The sequence below is a fragment of the Leuciscus leuciscus genome (assembly GCF_965113295.1).
Source record: "Leuciscus leuciscus genome assembly, chromosome: 5".
Taxonomy (NCBI): Eukaryota; Metazoa; Chordata; class Actinopteri; order Cypriniformes; family Leuciscidae; genus Leuciscus; species Leuciscus leuciscus.
The window spans coordinates 23,601,033-23,623,991 of record NC_138729.1 but is presented as its reverse complement, the minus strand read 5'-3'; the positions used below and the strand labels follow the sequence as shown (position 1 = coordinate 23,623,991).

Genomic DNA, 22,959 nt, shown 5'->3' with positions numbered 1-22,959 from the left:
AAGAACTGCAGGTGGTCTTTGCATGGATAGGAACAAAATTGCCGGTAGCCCAGTGTTATTTTGGCTAAGATGTAAAAAGAAAAAAAAAAGAAAAAAAATTGCTAAACAAAATTGTGTTACAGATTCAGACAACAAAGAGGTTGAGAAAAGTGATAAGAAGAGATGAGAGGTTCTGTTATTATGTTAGGGAATGGAACCCTATAGCAGTTTTTTCTTTTTCTTTTCTTTTTTCTTCTCAGAGGTATTGACATCCCTCACAAAGAAATGAGAACACAGCAGAAATTAGTTGTATTACCCTTTATTGTTTTGTCTAGAATAGAGTCCTTGTAGAAGGCCATTAAACAACATGTTGATTGAGATGGGAGAGGAATGTATTCTCTGCTTTGTTGAATACAAAACAAATCATTTTAAAGCACTGCAAGCTGTTATTGCATTTGTTTAATAAAAGTCTATCAACTCACTTGAAAATAACAACAAAAAAATGAACAGATTTTAACTTCGAACATATTGAAATAGTTCGAAAACTAGTGACATTTTATGCTATGCAATATTATTATATTATGTTACCAGTAAATATAACATGAGCAGCTTAGTTTTACCTCTGTAGGATCTCAGACCTCTTCTGACTTCAATAGCTTCACTATTCACACCAGCTAGCTTTGACAAAAGCATCGCCATGTGTTTTCTTAGCATATTCCTTTTCTTCTTCAGTTCTTCTCCCCCCCACCCACCATGTGCTTTCCTGGGAAAGGGTAGAAAATGACGTCACTGTAGGGCTGGTCTGTAGTTTATTAGTCAGCGCGAAGTGCCAGGTTAGAACTCAGACAAGGCTCTGTCCAGCCAGCTCAACTCAACTTAACCACCTCAATTCTTCAGAGGGATGTCTTTCCTATAAGTTTAACAAACTGAGGCATTGACCCAAGTTCTATAACTTTTAACTTTCTTAATGACTCTTTGCTTACTTTTAACCAGTCTTTAAATGTGTCTTGTTTAAGGATTAGTGCGCAACACTTTTAGAGAAGACAGGCGCGTAGTGAAACATCCAAATTTGGATTTCTGTTTCTCGTCTTTCAGTTAAGAAAACCCGACTCGTGATGGTTGTCCTGTCACTTAGGTTACTAATGGTAGGAGTTGTAGTAGGTCTGACTTCAGCTCTTCTGGTAAGTGTGAATGATTTTCTGTTTCTACATGTAAAGTTGTATGAAAGTGATCTGTAAGTGAAAGCTAGCAACAGTCGCCCTCCCGCTTGGAACACGATTAGAATTCAAATAAATCTGACTGAAATGTAAGCTGGTTTTAAGAATATCTACACCAGTATTGTGTTTATTCTGTATGTTCGTATTATGCAGAGTGCTTAGAGAAAACGTATCAACCAAATACTAGAGAGAAACTTGCGCTTTTTAGGAGAGTGTTCCCAGCTGTCAAACCAATAGCCAAACTGTCCGAAAGTTGGCATGGCAGAAAACACGTGAAATATGGCAAGCTGTTTTCATATGTATTCCTTTAAACGAAAGCACATAATTAATGTATTGATAAAATACTAGTAGCTACCTTGGAATTATATGGTTCTATCTGACATTTTTGTCAAAAATTAGTTAGGCTATTCACATATTTTTATTCTGTGACCACTTCTTTACATTATGTGATGTTGTTTTTTAAGTTGTGTACATTTTGGAACTTTTTATTTAGAAAATAAAAAGATTCTTTCTACACAGTCGAATGGAATGTAAAAACTTTAAAGCTCAATATCTCAATACCGCTCAGAACGCAGATAGAACCTTATAATTCCAAGGGGACGACCTTTCGTTTTTTGATAGTGACAAATTATTCCCTTGTTACAGATAACAAATTGCATGCTTTTCCATAGATTTCTTTGCGGGTCTGTGGTTCATATATTGACTATTCACAGCTGTGCATTTCAGGTAGTGCTGGTAGCCTACCTAGTTTTATTATCATCTATTTATTAATAGCCTATTTCTTACTATTCCAGGTATCTAGTATAGGCCTATATATATATTTAATTTGACTAAAACTTCATTTTTAATTTTATGAAACTATAAATTAGCCATTTTGACTAGTAACTATTACACAATAAATGTTACTAATAACAGCTGGAATGGGATACTAATGTCAGATAAATAGGTAAGAGTATCTAATAAGTATCCGGAAATCTGAAATAGATACTAGCAACAATCTGGATATTATAGTAGTAACAAAAATAGATACCTATTAGTTTAAAGGAATACATGTAAAAGTGGCTTGCCACAAATGAAATTGAAAGTTAAATGTCAGATTTGGATATACCCATGACAGTTTTACATCCATTATGGTTTCTCTGGTTCTACCAATGGTACTTTCTCAGCTGTTTTGTAAATGTCTTGGCTGCATGTTTTACGCATCGTCTCTTTATCTTTTTGTTCTCTTTTTTCTTGCAGGCTGGTGAAATTATAGATAAAAAAGGTAAAGTATACGGCCTTGTGGTCCTCAAACTTTTTCCGCTAATATTGTGCCCGTTTTGTTTCTCAAATTGTTTTTCAGGGTGAAAAAGTCATTTTATAACTTTTGATGCTTCTTTAATAATTTATGTAGACAGCTGAAAAGTAAGAGTCACACTGTGCCAAGTCATGTGGTATTTAACTGTTATCACTTGCATCTTCTCCTCTCAATGTTTAATGACAAATACTGTAATCAGAAAATTGATCAGAATTGTTAAACAGTCAGTACAGGAAAAGCCCTAAGGGATGATGCAAGCCAATCTCTAGAGAACTTTTAACAGACTTTAACACCTATAATAATAGTCTGTTAATTAAAGTTGGGAATGACAAGCAAATTGCACAGGATAATACATTGTCTAGTCAGCTAGACTTACAATAATTTATTGTCATTCTTTTTTAATGAACAGTGGGATAACTTTAAGAAGTTAATTGTACACCGTAAAAACTCACACTTGATCCCTTACATTTAAGTAAACTCAAAGTAGAGTCAACGTCACAACCTGCAGTGATGAGTTCAGTGCACTTTTTCAACCACTTTGATTTTAATTACTGATGTAGAAAATCATATTTATTTTCAATATTCAAAATGGACCCATTAGACTAGAGCAATTATTTCTCAGGCACTGGACTTGCATGTATTTAAATGTAACATGAGATGCGAATTTTCTTTCACATGAATTTTTTATACAATCAAGATAAATTCTACATGTTTGTCTTATGTTTTATCAGACTTGTTGAAGATCCGTCTGAAAGAGTATGGCCTTATTACTCCCATCAGTACCGATGCAGAGGGACACTACCTCTCGCATCTTCTCTCAGCCAATCACAAGCAGCGTGTGAAGCGTGAGCTTTTGGAAGGGTCGACGCAAGCGGTAGACAGACTGTTCTTTAACATCACTGTCTTTGGCAAGGAATTCCACCTCCGACTACATCCCAACCAAAGATTAGTGGCTCCAGGATCTATGGTGGAATGGCATGATGAGATCGAAATAGCTGGGAATGCAACTGAGAATGGAACCCAATCAGAGAGAATACTTAGAAGGGAGTTGCTGAAAACAGACTGCACTTTTATAGGGGACATCACGGATGTGCCTGGAGCTTCTGTCGCTATTAACAACTGTGATGGACTGGTGAGTGTTGTTTCCTTTCCTAGTATATTACTTTTGAAATGAATTTGGCACAGGGCCTGGCACAAATGACAAAATGTAACAGAAACTGCAAAGCGTTAGATTTGTGTAGTTAATATAATGGCTTACAATATATTTTGGCCTATTTTCGTACTTCATAATACCAATGCAGTTTGGTTTCTAAACTTTTATGGAAATCCTCATTGGCATTGAGTGGTGAGTCATTCCTTTCCACCCCCCACCCACAGAATATTTGAAGTTTGCATTATATTTGGCATTCTCTTTATTTTCTGTATTTCTATACTATAAAGGGACAGCTCACTCCTTTGTCTACTAACTCTCATGGCTCTCAAAACTAGCAATAGAGCAATATTACATTTCATAGTCAATATAAACAAGTCAGTATTTTTTATTAAATTTTTTATAGCTGGTAATCAACAAATGGCCAATAATAGAATGTTACATTAATAAACTAAAAAAAAATAAAAAAAAATAACGTTACGTTAGACTGCGAAAAGATATATATGCAGTCCATAAGAGCCATTTGTTAAATTACAAGCCCTCTAAAGCCATCTAATAGCTTTGTGTGAGAAATGGTCTGACATTTAAGTTATTCATTGAAAATATTGCTTATAGCGCAAATGAAAAGTTATTAATTTCCCTTTCAGAAGATGCTGTGGTGAGGCTGGTACAAATCCACTCACCTGCCAGTTTACAAATCAGATCATTCAAGGAAATTGTGCATTGTCCTGTGTGTCTTTTGGTCTTTCCACTTCCTCACAAAAGACTGTGAGCTTGAGGCTAGTGTCCAGAGTGATAGTGGAGTTGAGTGAACTGTTAGTCACCCCAGGAAGCTGACAAATAGGATGAAGCTGCTCTCCCCAGGGCCTGTCTAACATCAGAGGAAAGCTTTACTCTTCAACAATAAATAGAGAGGTCAAATTGGAAAAATCTATTTCGCATAGACTTCCAAAGAGTTTACGCAGACAAGCATGGGCAAAGGAGTGATGGCTATGTTGATGAGGCACTCAGTGGGAAAATATTTTTTTGGGGAATCAAGTGGAATTTGTCAGCTTCTACAAATTAACTTTTCAGATAGACCTATAAAAAAAATAAAAAAAAATTAAAACAGACAAAAAATTCTGTTGTAAAGCCATGTAAAAGAAGCTGTTTGTCGGATATTAGTAGCATTTTGAGTGGAGGCTTTATTTTTTAGGATGTTTTTAGGATGCAATAAAATCATAGAAATAGAAATTCAGAATTTGACTAAATATGACTTGCGAAGGACATTTGCTGTCTTTGCTCTGACCTCCCCAGTAAAAAAAAAAAAAACTTAAATCAATTACTCATAAAGATCATCAGACTACTCTCACTATGTGCTGTATATTTGTTATTTTTGTAGCCTGCTAGAACAACTCATTTGAAAGTCGTGTTTTCTCACTAGTCATTATATTGATTCAGATGTTGATTCAGTAACTGCTCTGGGGTGCGTTTCCCAAAAGCATAGTTTGCCAACTATGGTCGCAAATTCCATCATTATCAGCATAGTTCAACGAGTCTGTTTCCTGAAAACATACCAAACAGCATCGCAAAGTTGTGTGGTCTGAACGACAGCTCTCGTCCTGTGGTTAGAAGCATAGTTTCTTGTTTGTGGACATGTGGACTTAATAAATTCTTATCTTGAACAAAATAAGCAAGCTGACATTCAGTCAGTACAATCTATATCTTTTATTTCGAATATATACAAATTTCATTTACGTCTTTTAGTTTATTAAGAGATATAAAACACAATTTTCGAGTGTGCATGCTCTAGTACGTATAAGAACAAGCCTATGTTTGAAACTGGAAATAAAACAAAATAACTGAGAAAATTTGAATTAGTCCTCAGATGCCATGCCTGTAATTTATAGCAAAACATCAACGGATTCATTAAAATGAGTTATTACACCACCACCCGCGTGAACGATAAATTTGCGACAATATGGTTTCGGGAAACATTCTTGAGTAGCTGGTTGATTTCTTTAACAATGCATTGTTCTATGGTAGTAAGCTAGCCCCCTGATGAATTCATTGAGTTCATTCAGTAAATTTGTCAGACTAATTTCAATTGGTTATTCGTGAGTTTGCAATTATTTTTGAATGTTCATTAAAATAACTGCTTAAAAGTTTAATTTGGTCATGAATTGGTCTACACTACATGCTATATGTTTTGATTGCAGCCCACAAAGGCCCCTAAATAGAATTTTTTTTTCACTAGACATTATAGTGAGTCAGATTCAGTATCTGCTCTGACTTATTCAGTGAAGGATTCAGTAGACTCATTAGAACTGCAATGTAACTCCTGAGTTTGATCGTACATGTGAGACTGTTAGCTGAACCATTCGAACTGACTTCTTTAGACATTTTCCTTCAGCTCTGAATGTTTAAATTGTCTTAAAATGACATCAGATTCAGTGCTATTGTGTGACCTTTGAAACCTTGACTGTGTATTTCTTCAAGACCCACTGAGGTTTTTGTAGCTTTACATTTTCCACCTAAACTCTGCCATTTCCTTGAGTAATGGATCAAATGCTTACGTGGACAGTCTTTGATGTAAAGTGGCACTCAGAGTTGACACCAAGATGTGTTTCACTGGTCTTAATTACAGCCACCGTGGATCTTGAAGTCTTCACATGCAGCCCGTGAAGCAGTTATTTCCTCTCTGAGCTGAGAGGTTGTGGGGGATGGAGGGATGATTTTAGCTGAGAGAGGAGGAGGAGGAGGAGTGGGAGGCTCACTTACATGACACAGGCATGTTTCAGGCTTGTGAACATTCCTCTGAAAGTGGAGAAAAGTGAACGGTTCTGTTTCTGCTTAGCAACTCAACAAGGTCTCGGGAATGTCAGCAGAAATACTTTGGTAGAAATATCAAAGATTCCAGCCATTGCCACTTCCCTTTCCACTAGGGACCAAAAAAGGGTCAGCAGTCCCAAAGCAATGGGAATTATCCTTTGCTAATCTACAGCTCTGTGTCACTCATAGCTTGGCCTCTTTAATGCATACTGCTATATTCTGTGGCCAGGGTGCTGAATGAGGCTCCTCACTCATTGATGATCAGAGCTGGCTGTGTTACTGAACTCCTGGCTGAGCTTCACACGGGAGGCTGGCTCTGAGCCAGAACTTCACCCCCAGTGCACCTTTGTCAGGAGAATAATGACATTAATGGTCAGTGGAGTCTGTGTTCTTCTGCCCACACTGCCAGTAACAATCTAACATGTTCAGTCTTTTGCAGATCCACTTTAGTGCTGAGATGACTTTGAACTTCTCTGGGTTTTTTTTCCCCATCATGCCTTGAATTCCTCTGAGTTCAGTTCACTGTTCCAAGACCTAGTAAGCTGACAAACAGTAATTTGTAGTACTCTACTGTACACAGACAACTAGAAGCTACTAACAGCATAAATGCATATGACACCCATAATTTTAAGAATCAGTACTTTTCAGTATTGAATAAATATTCATCAACGATGCATTAAATTGATCTACACTTGTGATGAAAAGAGTTAAGACTTTTACATTGTTATAAAGATTTCTAATTCAAATAATTAAACTCTAAAAAAGTTATCATGGTTTCCACAAAAATATTCAGCAGCACAACTGCTTTCAACATAATTCAGCATATTAGAATGATTTCTGAATGATCATGTGACACTGAAGAGTCATGATGCTGAAAATTCAGCTTTGCCATCACAGGAATACATTACATTTTTTAAATATAATAAATAAAAACAAATAATTTAAAAATGACCGGTTTACTATATTTTTGATCAAATAAAGGCAGACTTGATAAAAAACACTTTTGAACAGTAGTGTATGTTAATTTCGTGAAGGATTCGTCAAACTCATTCAAATGAGCAACCGCATTTTTGATTTATTCCTCAAAAGAATCACTCATAAGAGCCATTAGTTATTCATATGTTGATTCAGTAACTGCTCTGATGGATTCAGTGGACGATTCATAATCATATATGAAAATTATTTATTTTGCTGTGACTCTGTATATTTAGTGATGGTGGAGGGAGCTGGAAACACTGCTGTTATCACAGCCTGGTTAAGATGTATGTTGGAGTTGCTGGTCAGAGAGGAAAACGGTGCAGGTTTTTTTTTTTTTTTTTTTTCAAGTTCAGACACAGTGGCTGCACGACCTACATCAAACAGAAGTGCCAGTGACCAAGCAGTGTATGAGACCTGGACTGTCACAAGTGGGTGTAAGCTGTTTTAAGAGCAAACACATCTCTGCTTTCTGACATCTCTGGCACACCAGTGTGTGTCCCACCCTTTACTCATTGGATCACTCACTGTGCCTTTTTCTTAACGCTCCAGACTCTCACCATCTGGGAGACAAACTGAAAAATGACACATTTATTGAGCATGAAAATAAAATATGTAATTGAAGAACAAAATGTTTCAACCAAAACATAATGCTTTTTAAAACTTATAGAAAAATTGTCTCTGAGTCTGCCCTCATGGCTGCTGCAAAAGTGAGTCAAGAATTGTGGAAGATCTAGATGCATGTGCATTGAATTCTGTAACCCATTTACATTGCCTTGCTGATAGAAAATGAATAGAACAATTACTAGTTAAATAAATGGTGTCATCATTTACTCTTAAAGAGGTTGTTTCAAACCTCTTTTACCTTATTTCTTCCATGAAGCATAAAAGTAGAGATTCTGAAGACTGACCCCCCCATTCTGTGGCATTAAAAGTAATAGAAAAATAAAGCTTTTCAGCTTAAAAAAAGAAGGACCTAACATAACAGTGCACTGCGTATATGACTCGTTTTATGAAACCATACAAGCTTTGAGTGAGAAAGCCGGGACAAACATTTACGTCATTCACTGATAACCTTCACCTCCACAGCGCTGTTAACCACTCAAGACTTGAACTTGAGAACTGGATCAGTTAGAGTTATGAATGAATCATTCAGAATCATGTTTTGTTCATGAATTGGACATCTCTACCTTTCTTTTAAAATTTCTTGAGAACTAGGATGGATGTCAAGATATTATGTGAATAATGAATTCATATTATCCCTGGAATATAGAATTTTTGAAGCTTGAAGGCTTCAATCCGTGTGTGTGAAATAGCTTGGGAAAGAGCATAAAAACAATCTTCAAAATAAATCCTTTTGAGTTCCACAGAAGAAAGAAAGTCATACATGTTTGGAATAACATAAGGATGGATAAAGTATGACTGGGTTTTCATTGTTGGGCGAATGGACAGCTATATTATTGAGAGAGTGCTTGAAGGAAAGAGAGTAAAGCAAGCTTTCTGTACTATCATACCTATCAGAAGTTATTGCTTTCCATGGGAAAGAGCAGCATTAGCTTGAGTTTCACTCCTTAACTCTGTTTAAACTTTGCAAACTTAGGTGAGGCTTTTATTCAGTCCAACACCAGTTTAAACTCAGAAACCATCCTTCTGGGAACACAAACATTCTTCACCAAATATTGGCTGAACTCAGTGACTTCAACTTTAGCATCTCAGCTTGAAATCAGGTAACATTTGGAACAGGCTGTCCTGATTTTAACTGTTACCTCAGTTCTGCTAGTGTTTTTACAGCTAAAGAAATTTAGCCATGTAAAAGAAACTAAAGCCCCCTTCTATGTTCCTCAATGCACTATAAAATGCACCAAAATAATGTTTTTAGGGTGCAAATTAACTGGCAGTAGTCCCAAAATATTTCATAAAGTTTTGTTTTTACTGGCAAGACTTCCATTACGCAGAGCATTATCTAAAGCGACAAAGAGAGGCTGGAGAAAACAGATGCTTCAATATTTGGATTAGACTCAAATGCCCAATTTACATTTAATAAGTCTCTTGTCCTCTTTCAGAAAGAGAGGCCCTTAGTCCATCTTCAATATGATTGAAGCATTTGCGAAGAACGGCTGGGGATTTAGCATATCCAGAAAAAAAGGTTGCCTTTGATTGAGAAAGAAACCGAGCCAGTTCCTTCCCCCTGAGAAGTGAACCCGTGCACAAGAGTTGTATTCACTAATAGTTATTGATGTACTTTGTTGATTCAGCCGAGGACTTGCCTGTTGCAGAGGCTTGACCCCTGAGCTGTTTTGGTATATGGTTTGAGGTTGAAGAGAGGAGGTGTTGGAGGATATGCAGAGGCAACTTGTTTCTTTAGGTCTGCTTCAGGAGAGGCCAGAGACTAGCAAACTCTAGCCCTGTGTGTTTGGCTGCTTTTATTGGTATATTAGTTTTTGTATACATTTTTAATCATGACTTGTTTAAAACCACATTTTCTGTTGTCATTGCTCTGAACATTGGGTCCTGTTCACCAACAGCGCTTGGGTTTTATTTGGAGTTAAGGCACTTTTACACTGAGTAAAAAGTCAATTCACGCGATAAAGCTAAGCAAATTGCAGATGAACGCAGTTTTCACACTGAACGCTAAACTATTGATTGCCTTCAACTAATTCACGCCTGGTGGCAATAGGTGGCGCTGACCGAGAATACATTTTTCTTCATGAATGTATCTCGTAGGTTTTCCCATTTGGATTTAACCTTGTCCGCTGCACAATATACAACAGTTATTTAAGACAAATAAAGTTTGGTACTTGCACAGAAACCATCATCGAGTGCATGTAATAACTTCCGACTGTGATCTAAAGTGGATTTTGCTTAAATAATCAGCAGACGTGCATTATTTGTGCTGTTTTATAATAAACTGAACGCTACACCTGCTTAGCATTTCTCATGTAAGCATTTCTCATTCTTTATTGTAATAAAAATACCCTGAGCTGCTTGAAAAACACATACAGAACATTAACGTCGTAATCTTACATTTATTTGGCTTCATGTTTCATCTGTATGAAACGTTTCTTTCAATTGTTTATGTGCGTAACCGTGTGGAACTCAGAACGAGGAAATTAACACAACATCGTCATCCGGAAGTGAGAAGATAATGGATGTTGAGTGTTATCATTTGTGTCTGAGAGAACAGATTTATTCTTGCGTTCTTAGTGTTATCATCATGGTTATCAGACCATGGTGGCAATAGAATACATGCTGACCGAGAATACATTTTTCTTCATGAATGTATCTCGTAGGTTTTCCCATTTGGATTTAACCTTGTCCGCTGCACAATATACAACAGTTATTTAAGACAAATAAAGTTTGGTACTTACACAGAAACTTACACAGAAATGCATGGTTAATGTGCATCATTTAGTTATGATCACATAATATGATTGACAGCTCAAGCGAATGGGCTCCCTGACTCATAACAGACACGCACGGAAGAAAACAGCGCCCTGTACGCTGTTTCAAGCTCTTCAGATCGCATTAATGATAGAAAATGATAATAACATTCTGATAACCATGATGATAACACTAAGAACGCAAGAATAAATCTGTTCTCTCAGACACAAATGATAACACTCAACATCCATTATCTTCTCTCTTCCGGTGTGGTTGAGTCCCAGCGAAGTGATGAGTCCTCCCAGGCCCAGCAAGCAATTTTGCGTTTAAAAGACGTCTAATAGCCGTCCAAACACAGCCCTGACATCTAGGCTAAAACGAGGCAAATTTTTGGCTGTCAGTGAAAATTTAATAGACGTCTAAATGTAGCCCAAGAATAGACTAGTCATCAAATAGACAGCAAATGAATTACTACATATAATAGACAACAAAATACAACTTAAGGATTCTGTTTACTCAAATATAAATATAAAAAAATAAATATAAACCTTTTATTAAGAACAATATAAAAATGAACAACTTAAGATAATAACAAATGAAAAAATATACAATTATGACACTTGCCGGCGGGAAGTTGGTCATCACGGCATCTGCCCAAAAAACTCGGCCTCTCGGTCGATGCCATTCTCTTAAGTAGTTGAGATCCATAACTGTTGAATATGATAATTAAAAAAAATTACCACATAATTTAATGTGCATCACTGTTACCGCATAAGACATGTTTGACTACTAACATCATATGATTTGAAATTAAAATATATAGTAGATTTCTAATTAACATGATGGTAAACACAACTTTTATTTTTATTTCTTTTTTTTTTTTAAGGCATTTATCACTAACCCCTTTATGTCTAATGTACATGTAAGTATACTTAAACACGTCACATGTTTTTAGATAGTGTAGCATTAGAACAACGAGATAGGCAATTGGGAAAGCTTTTATTCCTTTATGTGAGTAATGTGCTGCCTGTAAATGTAAGTGTTATGTTCTGTATATTTATTGTTGTGCTTAGTTGACTGTATGCTGGATAATTGGCAAGAAACAGTGTCTTCAAAACCAAGAAAGTGGATCACATCTATACAGTTCTGAGGTCTTTACGCCGGCTTCTTGTCTGTAAAAGAATTGATTTCAAAATACTCATGTTGGTTTAAGCACTGAATGGTTTAGGGCCAAAGTACATTTCTGATCTTCTGCTTGTCTGCTTTCTGTCCCATACTCCCTACAGTCAAAACTAAACAGAGAAGCAGTGTTCAGTTTTTATGCACCATATATCTGGAATAAACTCCAAGAAAACTTATTTAAAGTTAAGGCTAACCTTTAGCTTAGTTTTTTTGCCACAACCTTTCATTAATTGGAAAAATTATTAATTTCTTACACTGCACTGCAACCTTTACTATTCGGTTTTATTTGTTTTTGAAGTATTTTAAAGTGTTTTTAATTGTTTTCTTATTATTGTATTTTTATATTGCCTTGCTGTTGAAATGTGCTATACAAATAAACTTGCCAAGTTAAAAAGTCCTATTTTCATATCATAATGATCTAAAGAAAAGAGTAAAAGATATTTGTGGCTTTCATAACACATTATAATAGGTTGCACATGTTTCATGTTTACCCCTTTGAATTCAGATAATTCGAGTTTAAGGGCACATGGAAACGGGTTACAGTTCACTGTACACTGTTACCCGCCAAAATGTCACGATTCCAACAACAACAAATAATTTAGTTAAAAAATGTGCACGTCAAAACGAAAACACAGATAGGCCTACTTACAAGACAAAAGTTGGAATGTCTTTTACCTGTTCTCTTCGACCGACAGATAAGTGAATGCAATGCTCCATCTCATATATTTTTTTAATTACAATTAATTACAAGTCATAACATATGACATGTCATGTCATAATTAATTCTTAAACAGAATTATGCTTGTATCCTATTTGTTATCGAAGTGTTTTATCGAAAAATATAGTAGATAAAATAAAAATAAAAAAAACCCCTCTCTAATAACTTCGGATAGCTGTATCGCGACGTACATTGGCGCCGTTTAATCGCGCTTACTGTGAAAGGGCCTTTAACCATGCAGGTCTTGCCAGCACTCAAAGTGGTGGGTAAATGTTTTCTTTCAGTGTTTTTTCAGAGCGGCACAAAAATAAATGAATGATTCTGATTTGATTATCATGTTGTATTTTCAAAATGGATTGTAACGCAGTTCATTATTGTGGGAAAAAGGAGGCGGAACCGGTGAACATTTAAAGACTTTAATGACATGAAATAAAACAAATACAAAACGAAAGTAAAAGACAGCAGCCCCTCACGGACAACTGCTGTCACATCAAATAAAACATAAACATCAAATAAAATCCAGGCCTGGCCTTTCTCGATCTCCAATGTTGTCGCTCCCTCTTTTATGCTTTTATGCTTCATGTGTCGCTCATTAGCAATCACGATACCGGCTTCGCACCGTTCTCCCACGGCCCTCGGCCTCGTCCTGCTCGCCACATAATGTAGCATCACATGGCCTACTATTCCTTTTTATTTTTTCAGAGTCCCTTTGGGCAATTTGAAGCTTTTATTTTGATTAGGCTGTGGCTGGGATTTTGAAAGTGTACTAAATTCGGGTTTTTGAAAAGGAGATTTGCATTTTTTCTACTGAAATGGCGAATATATATGAAGACTTTATTGATTGTGTATTGAAAGCGATTATTGCACACACTATTGCACATTTTACAGATACACCCCCAGAGTGACAGATAGATTGCACATTTTGAGGGGTTTTGAGTTGTTTATTCAGCACCAGCACATATAATAATATGCTATGTGGTATGATGTTTTCAGCTAAATACTCTTCTTCTGGCTAAATACAGAATGCACATAATTAAAGGGATAGTTCACCCAAAAATGAATATTAGCCCATGATTTACTCACCCTCAAGTCATCCTAGGTGTATATGACATTCTTCTTTCAGACTACGGCTGGGTATTGGCAAGGGCCTCACAATACGATACATTTCGCAATACATGTGTCACGATACGATATATCGCGATATATTGCAATACTTAAAGGTCCCATATGGTGACACTTAAAGGTGCTCTAAGTAACTTTTTTACCTTAACTGAACAGCTTCGGAGTCATTGGAATGGTTATATTACTTATTTCGGGTTGAATGGTGGTCGTTTCGCACCCCCCTGGTGCCCGTGAGCGGAAAATCCGCACTTGCAACTTTGAGCCGGCGGGCCGCCGGCCGTCGCGTCAGGAAATATCGCGTGATATCAGGTCTCGCGATGTAAACAATTGCTTTACGGCCAAAATAAATCTGCTAAAATGCTGTCATTATTGCGCTCCCTCACGCTGTTCGAACCCGAATGAAGAAGACGTTTAAAAGAATGTCCCATCTGCTTTGATGTCGTTGATCTACTAGCCTCTGGTGTCTGAGAATCGCCAACGAGTTTTTATAACAGTGTTTTCAAATATCTATTCCGAAGCTGTGGGGGGAGCTCTAGAGAGAAACATGCGAGCAAAAAGCGAGAATACAGCGAAGAAATCCCGAAACTACTGAGCCCTGCTTTAAACTTATATTTGTACCATTTATATGTGTCTATTAAACACTAATTTAATAGTGTTACCAAAAAAAAAATGAGTTGGGTTGATTTTCCCACAGTTTTCTGAGAGCCTTTTTTCTCCCCTCCCACAAACGCTTGGATTCGCTGCTGGATGGAATGTTCACGTTCATGTTTGAAAATCACAGAAACCATGTAGACTAGAGTGAATGATGTGTTTTCATGTTATTATCATACTTTCGGTGATGTGTCTGTGTTTATGTTCCGGTGCACGGCACATAGCGTTACCTGACACACGCCCACCTACTCTTATCCCCTGCTCTCTGTGTGCCGCTGTTGCCTGGAAAAGGCAGCGGTGTCAGTAGCATGAAGGTGCCCTGTGACCGCTGGTAGACGATATAGTACGACCTTATTTGTAGTTTTATAAAATGATGCATTTCTCATGGCCGGTTTTCAGGGACGACTTAACTCCAGACATGACTCCCGCTTCCTCTCGGATTCGAGAAAGGGGGCGGGGCTTGGTCGAGTTTTGGAACACGACACCCATTGGTTACCTGGGTTCTACGTAGCAAAATACATCAAATTCTAACTGGCCCGTTTAGCTGGGAGGCGGTCTAGTTTTGTGGGGGGTGGAGAAATGGCGGCAGTGAGCGATTTCATATTTTCACAGCTTTTAATTTACACCCCCGAGCCTATATGACACACAGAATCCCATAAAAACCCATTTCACCATATGGGACCTTTAAAAAAAAAAAAAAAAAAAGTAAAAAAAAATAAAAGCTGAAAAACAACTTGCTGTGTACCACCTGAGGTATTCTGGTATGTGTACCACCTGAGGTATTCTGGTATGTGTATCACTTTATATTGATAACTCAGCAGAAAAATAAAAACTTCCATTACAATTTATTAGCAAAGCTATTTGCATTGCACAGTTGTCACTGAACAGTGAACACACTGAAATGTATATTATATAAAAGTGCATATTGTGTCACTGAACACTTAAAATGTAGATTTATACATTATAAAATCCACAATTTATAAAACTGAAATAGTAGGCTATGTTGTAAATAAAAAAAATAAGTGTATTTATAAGTGTATAAGTGTTTACTTAATGCGTTAGATGACAAATAAGGGTGAAACAGCATTTTTTAAAACAAAGTTCTAAATTGCTTAAGAATTGTATGAATTTGTAAAGTACTTATTATTATACTATATACTATTAGTATTTATACTGTTGTTTTTGAAACTGTTAGAGGTTAGCAGATTTTTTTTTCTCATAATGTAATTTATTAAGCTTTCTCACAGCTCCAGGCAAAATATGTCCTGCGGTGTGACATGACATTACTATAAAATTCAAATATTGAAATATTATTAATTTCAAATACAAATCAGGTATGTTTTATGTTTAACAAGTATTCTTAAAGAATGATCATTAAAATTCTGCATATATTTTTTTTTCACAGCCGTTTTTCGATTATATTCTTTGTTTGTGCCATCTTTTACCACTCACTCCAGTGGAAATATTGTTTAAAATGAGAAAAAATATTTGAAAATGTTTATTATTTTTTTATATAGTTATATTATGCAATGTTTTCAAATGCATATAATTATTTAAGCTAGTTAACATAGTAAAAGTCGTTTAATTGTGTTTGAAGTGATGTCACACCACAGGACATCCCGTCACACCACAGGACGAAATGAAACACTGTATGAACATTTATGGTAAAATTTATTGAATACTTTTGTAACAAACAAATTTATTTGCATCTCTATTTGAACAATAATGAAAATCCACCATATCAGTAAAATCTTATTACTTAGTGTATGAATTTGAACTAAAAACATAGTGAACAAGACATACTGAATAATTAACATTTTGGAGGTGTCAGATCAGACCCAGTCATAAAGACCATTCATTTCTATTTTTAACTTTAAAGACTAAACAAATATCTTGTTTCTCAGGGGAAAGTCATTAAAATCATGCTAAAATTATTAAAAGCATGTTAAAATCATCAATTCAGCTCTTTGAACAAAGATTCCAGTGAACAAGAGAAATCTGACTTCATCAGTTCCCTGTACCTCCTTGTCCTTTCTTTACTCATGCCTAAAAACTGACAAATCACTTTAAAAACAATGATCAGTGACTGTTAACATACACATACAACAAACAAATGAAGACAGATATATATTTATGCTTAATATATGTATAATATAGGTATATTATGTATAATGAAGACAGATATATATTTAATGTTTAATATATGTATAATATAGGTATATTATATATAATATTTACAATATTTGTTTAATATATATATAGAGACAGAGATATATTTATATTTATGTTTAATTTTGCAAACATAACAGACGAGAATCTAGCTAGACATCTGAGTTAATTATGTCACACTACAGGACGGGCTGTCACACCACAGGACTTTTTCACCTTTGCAGCCATTTTGAGTAATTGCTATACAAGACTGACCTTGGGCATTACAGGAACTGAATAAGTTCATTGTTTTAAACCTGAATATGATTCTTTTTTAAAAATATTTTTATTTTTTCTCGAACTAGATCAGTCTAGATCAGTCACACCACAGGACTATCAAAAATGGACACGTTCATGGTCTGACAGAAATTATAAAATATATCAAATTAATAAGAGATTAACACTCACATTTTAACCTCCTTAGCACATCCAAACATCTGGGGGATTTCCTGGTAGGGGGCTTGACTAAAGGACCCCTATGGCTGTCCAAGTAACTGCCAGTACAAAAATCTAATATCCTATGTCACACTGCAGGACAGCATTTGTGTTTCAAAACTAAATGTACTGTAAATATTATTTTAGTACTTTTTAGCATTTTGAAAACTTAAGTTAAGTAAGTAAATGCATACAAAAAAATGCCAAGGCATTTATTAGCTGCTCCAAGCATACCTGCTTTATTTTACTAATATTTACATTTGATGAGTCATCAATGTTACAGTCACACCGCAGGACATTTTGCTATTCACCTTGAAATATGAACAACACCAAATAAATTTTACGTCCCAAAATCATAATATTTAAATAAAATGATGTTCTATGCCCCACTGGCATGTGTTGTTTTAATTGAGAAATGCAGTTCAATAAACATTTACACTTGATTACAGAAAAAACATGCGTCACGTCATCTGCCACATTCATAAAACTGAAATAGTCAGTAATATTCAACAATATTGTTGATCTGCCTGCATTGACACCGTTATATGAGAACTGAACTAGACGATGACATCACTGTTTTCTCCAGAGCTGCTGTATAGATAAATGATTTTTTTTTATAATTCATGATTTTTACAACCTACATTAATCGAGTACTTAACTATTACAGTACTATTTTCTTCTAGAGCTAAAAACAAACTTTGGTGCATTATTTTCCTGTTATCACTTTAAGCTGCTTTAAAAAATCTCTGTTGTGTAAAAAGCGCTATATAAATAAAGGTGACTTGACTATGCTTTAAACAATCTTTTGATATTTTGATAAACTCATCTGCTAGTCAGGATCACAGCGCGCATCGTGTTCATCATATGCCTTATGCCTGGTTTTTTTTAACCACACTATATGGCCTTGTAATCCTTACAAAGGAAATGCACCACCGACTCCATTATCTTCTTTACACAGGCTAAGGTAGAAGGAAGCTTGTTGGTGTTATTATCCAGAGTAGTTTGCCTTGAATCAACAGATTTCGGCTGAGGTTGCAGTGGCGCCATTTCATCTGCTTGATGTCTTAAGTGATAATGATAATGCGATAATGCCTTAATATTTTAGTGTAGCCTGGCAAAGCTTACAAACGGCATTTGTTTTATCTAAATCATTACTCCCTGACTTATTTTAAAACCAAAGTGCACCCACACGTCTGCTTTGCAAGCTGGAGGCACTCATATTTTCCGCCATGCTCGCTCCCACTTGCTTCTGAGACATTGGCCGTATGAATGTAGCCTATATGACGGGGAACTGTTAGCTTTATAGTCAGCGAGTCAGCGATCTACATGAACTGAAGAGGTCGTTTGACACACATAGGGATTTGATGAAATGTTCACGTCATTTTAAATCCGTTTAAAACATGATTTTTTTTTTTTTTTAAGTATCGATAGCCTACTAAAGGTCGGAATATTGATACACTAAGTGAAAAAAAATATCGCGATAGTTAGCTGTATCAATATTTTTCGACAGCCCTATTTCAGACGAATATAATGGAGTTATATTAAAAAATATCCTGGCCCTTCCAAGCTTTGTAACATTTAGGCTGACATTTTACATTTATTCATTTAGCAGACGCTTTTATCCAAAGCTACAAGAAAACAATAACAATAGGACAACAATATGCAAGTGCTATATGTCATCATGTCAGTGAATGGCTGTTTCTGTTTTGAAGTCCATAAAAGTGAATCTATCCATCATAAAAGTGCTCCACACGGCTCCGGGGGGTTAATAAAGGCCTTCTGAATTTGGTGTAAGAAAAATATCCATATTTAAAACTTTATAAAGTAAAATAACAAGCTTCTGGCCAAACTTAAGTCTAAAGTGCAATGAGTAATGTGACGTACTGCTGATATTTACACTACGCCATGACGTACTACGCTACTTCCGACGTCATAAGTTGCGTAAGTTGCGCTCTAGGCGTAAATATGGCCGTTTGGCCGGAAGCTAGATAGTGGAAAAAAGAAAAAGTACCAAAAAGTATGGTGTAAATGTGATTATTATGTAAATTTTTCTAAGTACACGTAACATAATTTTGCTTCACTCAGTTTACTTTGATTCTCCTTCCTCAAAATATAGAGATTCCTCTTTTCCTCTCTGGGTTGGATGACTTTTACATTTTTCTCTGGGGGGGTTTTTCCGGCGAAAGAAATTAACTGGTGTAACTTTTTAAAAGTTCCTTTTAAAGGAGGGATGAAAATGGCAGGTAATGATGACGAAGGTTTACACACATTTCTAAACCAAACACACCTTTAAACAACATGGCGGGTGAAAGGTAGCAGTGTGTCGGCTGAATCTATGCTTTTTGGAAAGTGGCAGTACCTCTTTTTTAAATAAAGTACATTCAGACCGGCTCCTTAAGAGGTTTAGACTGGAGTGCCGTCTTAGAAAACTGGACCCCTTCAGCTGAATCCCATATGTTTGTCTTGGCCCATAGCTGGTGTCTGCTTGGCGGGCGCTGATGCTGGGGATATTAAACTGATGGAACACAGGTCTCTTGATCCCTTTCGAGGACTGCTATTTAGGTAAAGGCAAGAGGCTCTGTCCATCCACCTGTGATTGTCTGCTTCATAAAACCAGCTGCTTTGTGGTCGGTGTAGGTAATGGACTACTGGAGCGTTCATAGAGGTGACTACCCTGTGTCCTCCTTGTTTTTTTACTTGCACTGTCACCTCAGAGATGTGTTTAATGTTTTTAATGAGGGCTGGATGTAAAAGTGGGTTTTTTGAATAGTAGTAGTTCATTGAATGTGATCAGATTTAATATTTATCTACCACAGTGTCCAGCCACAGATGTGTATTATGGCGGACTTTTTGTTTTGTATTTCTGTTTCAGTATTCTCTGAAATGGTTTCCTTGGATGCAAAGAGCCTAAATACTTGCATATTAATTAAACTATATAAATAAAAATACATTCACGAAACATAAAATACATTTATAAAAATACAAAATACATCCCAGTTATTTTAGCTTGAGGACTTCAGATTCAGTCCATTGTTGGTCTACTAGACTAGTGGTTCCTTACTACAAAACATTGGATTTAGTTTTTTTACCCTTATTCAGGAGTACAACTTTTTTTTTTTTAAAGCTTCTCCATCTTTCATCTTCCCATTTTCCAAAAGTCTTTTTCAAAAGATTTTATAAGATGCAGTATAAATCTCAGATGTCCCCAGAATGTGTCTGTGAAGTTTCAGTTCAAAATACTCCACAAATAATTTATTATAGCATGCTGTAATTGACCATTTTTGAGTGAAAGCAAAAACGTGCAGTTTTCAAGCATGTATCTTTAAATGCAAATGAGCTGCTGGCGGAGCTTTATAGCTTTGCCAGAAACGAACAAAACATCTGATTGGTTTTGATTATCATCTCTATCTCGTTCATGCTTGCGTGACATTGCAGTTCTTCGTCATCATGAAAGTGTATTATCTGCATGCGTTTTAAAGCCATATCAGTCTAACCTTCTGATATATGGTTTTCTGAGTGCTCACATCCAAAGCACACGCACAGAAAGCTGTCTGTCAGACGGCGCATCCCGTGAGAATCAAACTAATTTCTCTTTAGTATCCTATTGTGCTTAAACTGTCAAATACACACAATGTTATGTCAAAAACATAGAAAGTTCACACAAACACAGTCAGTAATGTCTGTGAATGTAAACAGCTGAGAAAGAAATCACATGTGTATATTAGATCTGTATATGAAAGTGACAGCAGTGTAATATACAGTACCCACTGCTGTATGTTGTTAATATGAACCAAAAAAAAAAAAAAAAAAAACACTCACTGGAGTCACTGCTCTTGATTGAATAACTCAAGGAGCTTTAAAAAGAATGTATTTCTTACTTGAATGCTGCTGTTAAATGCTCTGGCGAGGAGATACACTTGGCGGACTGTGTACAGCTCACTCAGGGGAGGAGTTAAGCTAATAGGGCAGATTCTATTGCCAGTTGTGGGCAGGGCCTGTTCCAATGTGATGTTAATGTGATGAGTGAATGGATTTGTACCACAATAGGGTCTTTGTGTACACATACTGCGCTGCGGACACATAAATATGTTCAAAAACAATCTAAAAGTGAATTTTGCATAATAGGTCCCCTTTAAGTAAGTGATGTCTCAGACTGCTGCTTCTCTGAGACCTTGTACATGGAGATGCTTTGAGATCCCCATATCTATGGGACTGAACTATATAGGGCCTTCAAAATTAGGGACTCCATTGACAGCTATTTAATTAACACTTCGTAATGAACCCAGAAAGGTAGGAAAGACGAGAATACTTCTTGTGCGGCAAAAAAAAAAAAGAACGACTTTATTTCTTCTCTTTCATATCATTCACGAGAGCACCACGACGCATGCGTGTGATACATGTGTCGTCTCATCGTCTGAATTATCCAAACTTTCAAGATTTGGCATGACAATATCACAATCTGTGCAGCACACACTCTCCTGTTCACCAGGCATCGCTTGGTACTGATGACATCTTCACCACCAGCTCTCCATTGCTCTCTGTTGCTGTGTGTTGCTGCCTCTTCTATCTCTTTTAGTTCGTTCTCTGTATATTCTGGTTCGAATAAGTAAGTTTGTGCAAAAAAATGCAATTCATTCTCTGTGTCGAAATCTGCAGACATAGTTATGAACTGTTTTATGTTGAGCGTGCATCTTCCTCTGCTTGTAAACAGCCCTACGTTTCCTGGTCATATGTCAGAACGCATGCGTCGTGGTGCTCTCGGGAACGCAAGTCAGAGACTGATACGGAAGAGAAATTGTTGAATAAAGTCTTTTTTTTTCTTTCTTTTTTTTTAAGTATTCTTGTCGCTTCATAAAATTAAGGTTGAACCACTGTAGTCACATGGACTATTTTAATGATGTCTTTCCTACCTTTCTGGGCCTTCAAAGTGTTAATTAAATAGCTGTCAATGGAGCCCACTCTGAGCCATCGGATTTCATCAAAAATATCTTAATTTATGTTCCGAAGATGAATGAAGGCTTTAAGGGTTTGGAACGACATGAGGGTGAATAATTAATGACATTATTTTCCTTTTTGGGTAAACTATCCCTTTAAGATATCTTTAAAGGGTAACTAAACCCCTGGCCAGAGCCTGACTCCACCCACTGGCAATATTTGAAAAATGCTGGAAAAGTGGGCAGACCCCAGTGGAGATAGAGAGGACGAACCGAGGGCGGGGCTGAGCGGGGGGGCGTGCACCTGAGACCCGCAGTGACGGATTAATTTTACAGCTGTTGTCAGACTCTAAAATGGAGAGTGACTCACAGGGTCGCAAGATGATGTAAAGTACATGCATCTGATGAGTTTTATCGAGTTGATGTCAATAGCGCATAGGCATATTCATATTTTGTGAAAAAATCCAGCAAAATGCGCCGGTGCGTTTGTCGACCCCAGAGGATTAACTTTAGCCTAACCATAAATTGTGATTAAAATATATATGACCACTATACACACATCAAGACGCCGCTGCGGTGGTGGACTCCAAGTGCATGCAACCACTGGTGCCTAATTTCTAAGTCTGCTGGAAAGCTATGCAGTCCAGCAGTGCTGTTGCAACCAGCAACACTACACCTACGTACCCTCCTGACCACTGTACTAAATACAGATAAATCTACGCTAACTTGAAGCTATCCTAACTGATGCAATACTATGCGTGGTAGCTTGTACCAAGGGTGTGAGCTGGTGAGCTGGAACCTGCTTACGTCATGCAGTACCGCTTACGTCATGCAGTACCGCAAACATCCAATAGGAAAATTCAACTGCAGTAGCCACCGTGAGCTGGCGTGAGCTGGTG

General features: G+C 36.6%; 1 protein-coding gene across 4 annotated transcripts in view; it reads left to right on the top strand.

Annotated features, from left to right (window-relative positions):
- Positions 1-811: 811 nt before the first annotated feature.
- Positions 812-22,959, top strand: part of adamts3 (ADAM metallopeptidase with thrombospondin type 1 motif, 3) — a 137,034-nt gene continuing 114,886 nt past the window's right edge. For all 4 annotated transcript variants that reach the window (XM_082169993.1, XM_082169991.1, XM_082169992.1 and 1 more), the window contains exons 1-3: positions 812-1,160; positions 2,436-2,460; positions 3,225-3,625. In XM_082169993.1, coding sequence (XP_082026119.1) covers positions 1,095-1,160; positions 2,436-2,460; positions 3,225-3,625 — 492 coding nt within the window. In that variant the 5' untranslated portion in view covers positions 812-1,094. The remainder of the gene's footprint in view (positions 1,161-2,435; positions 2,461-3,224; positions 3,626-22,959) is intronic.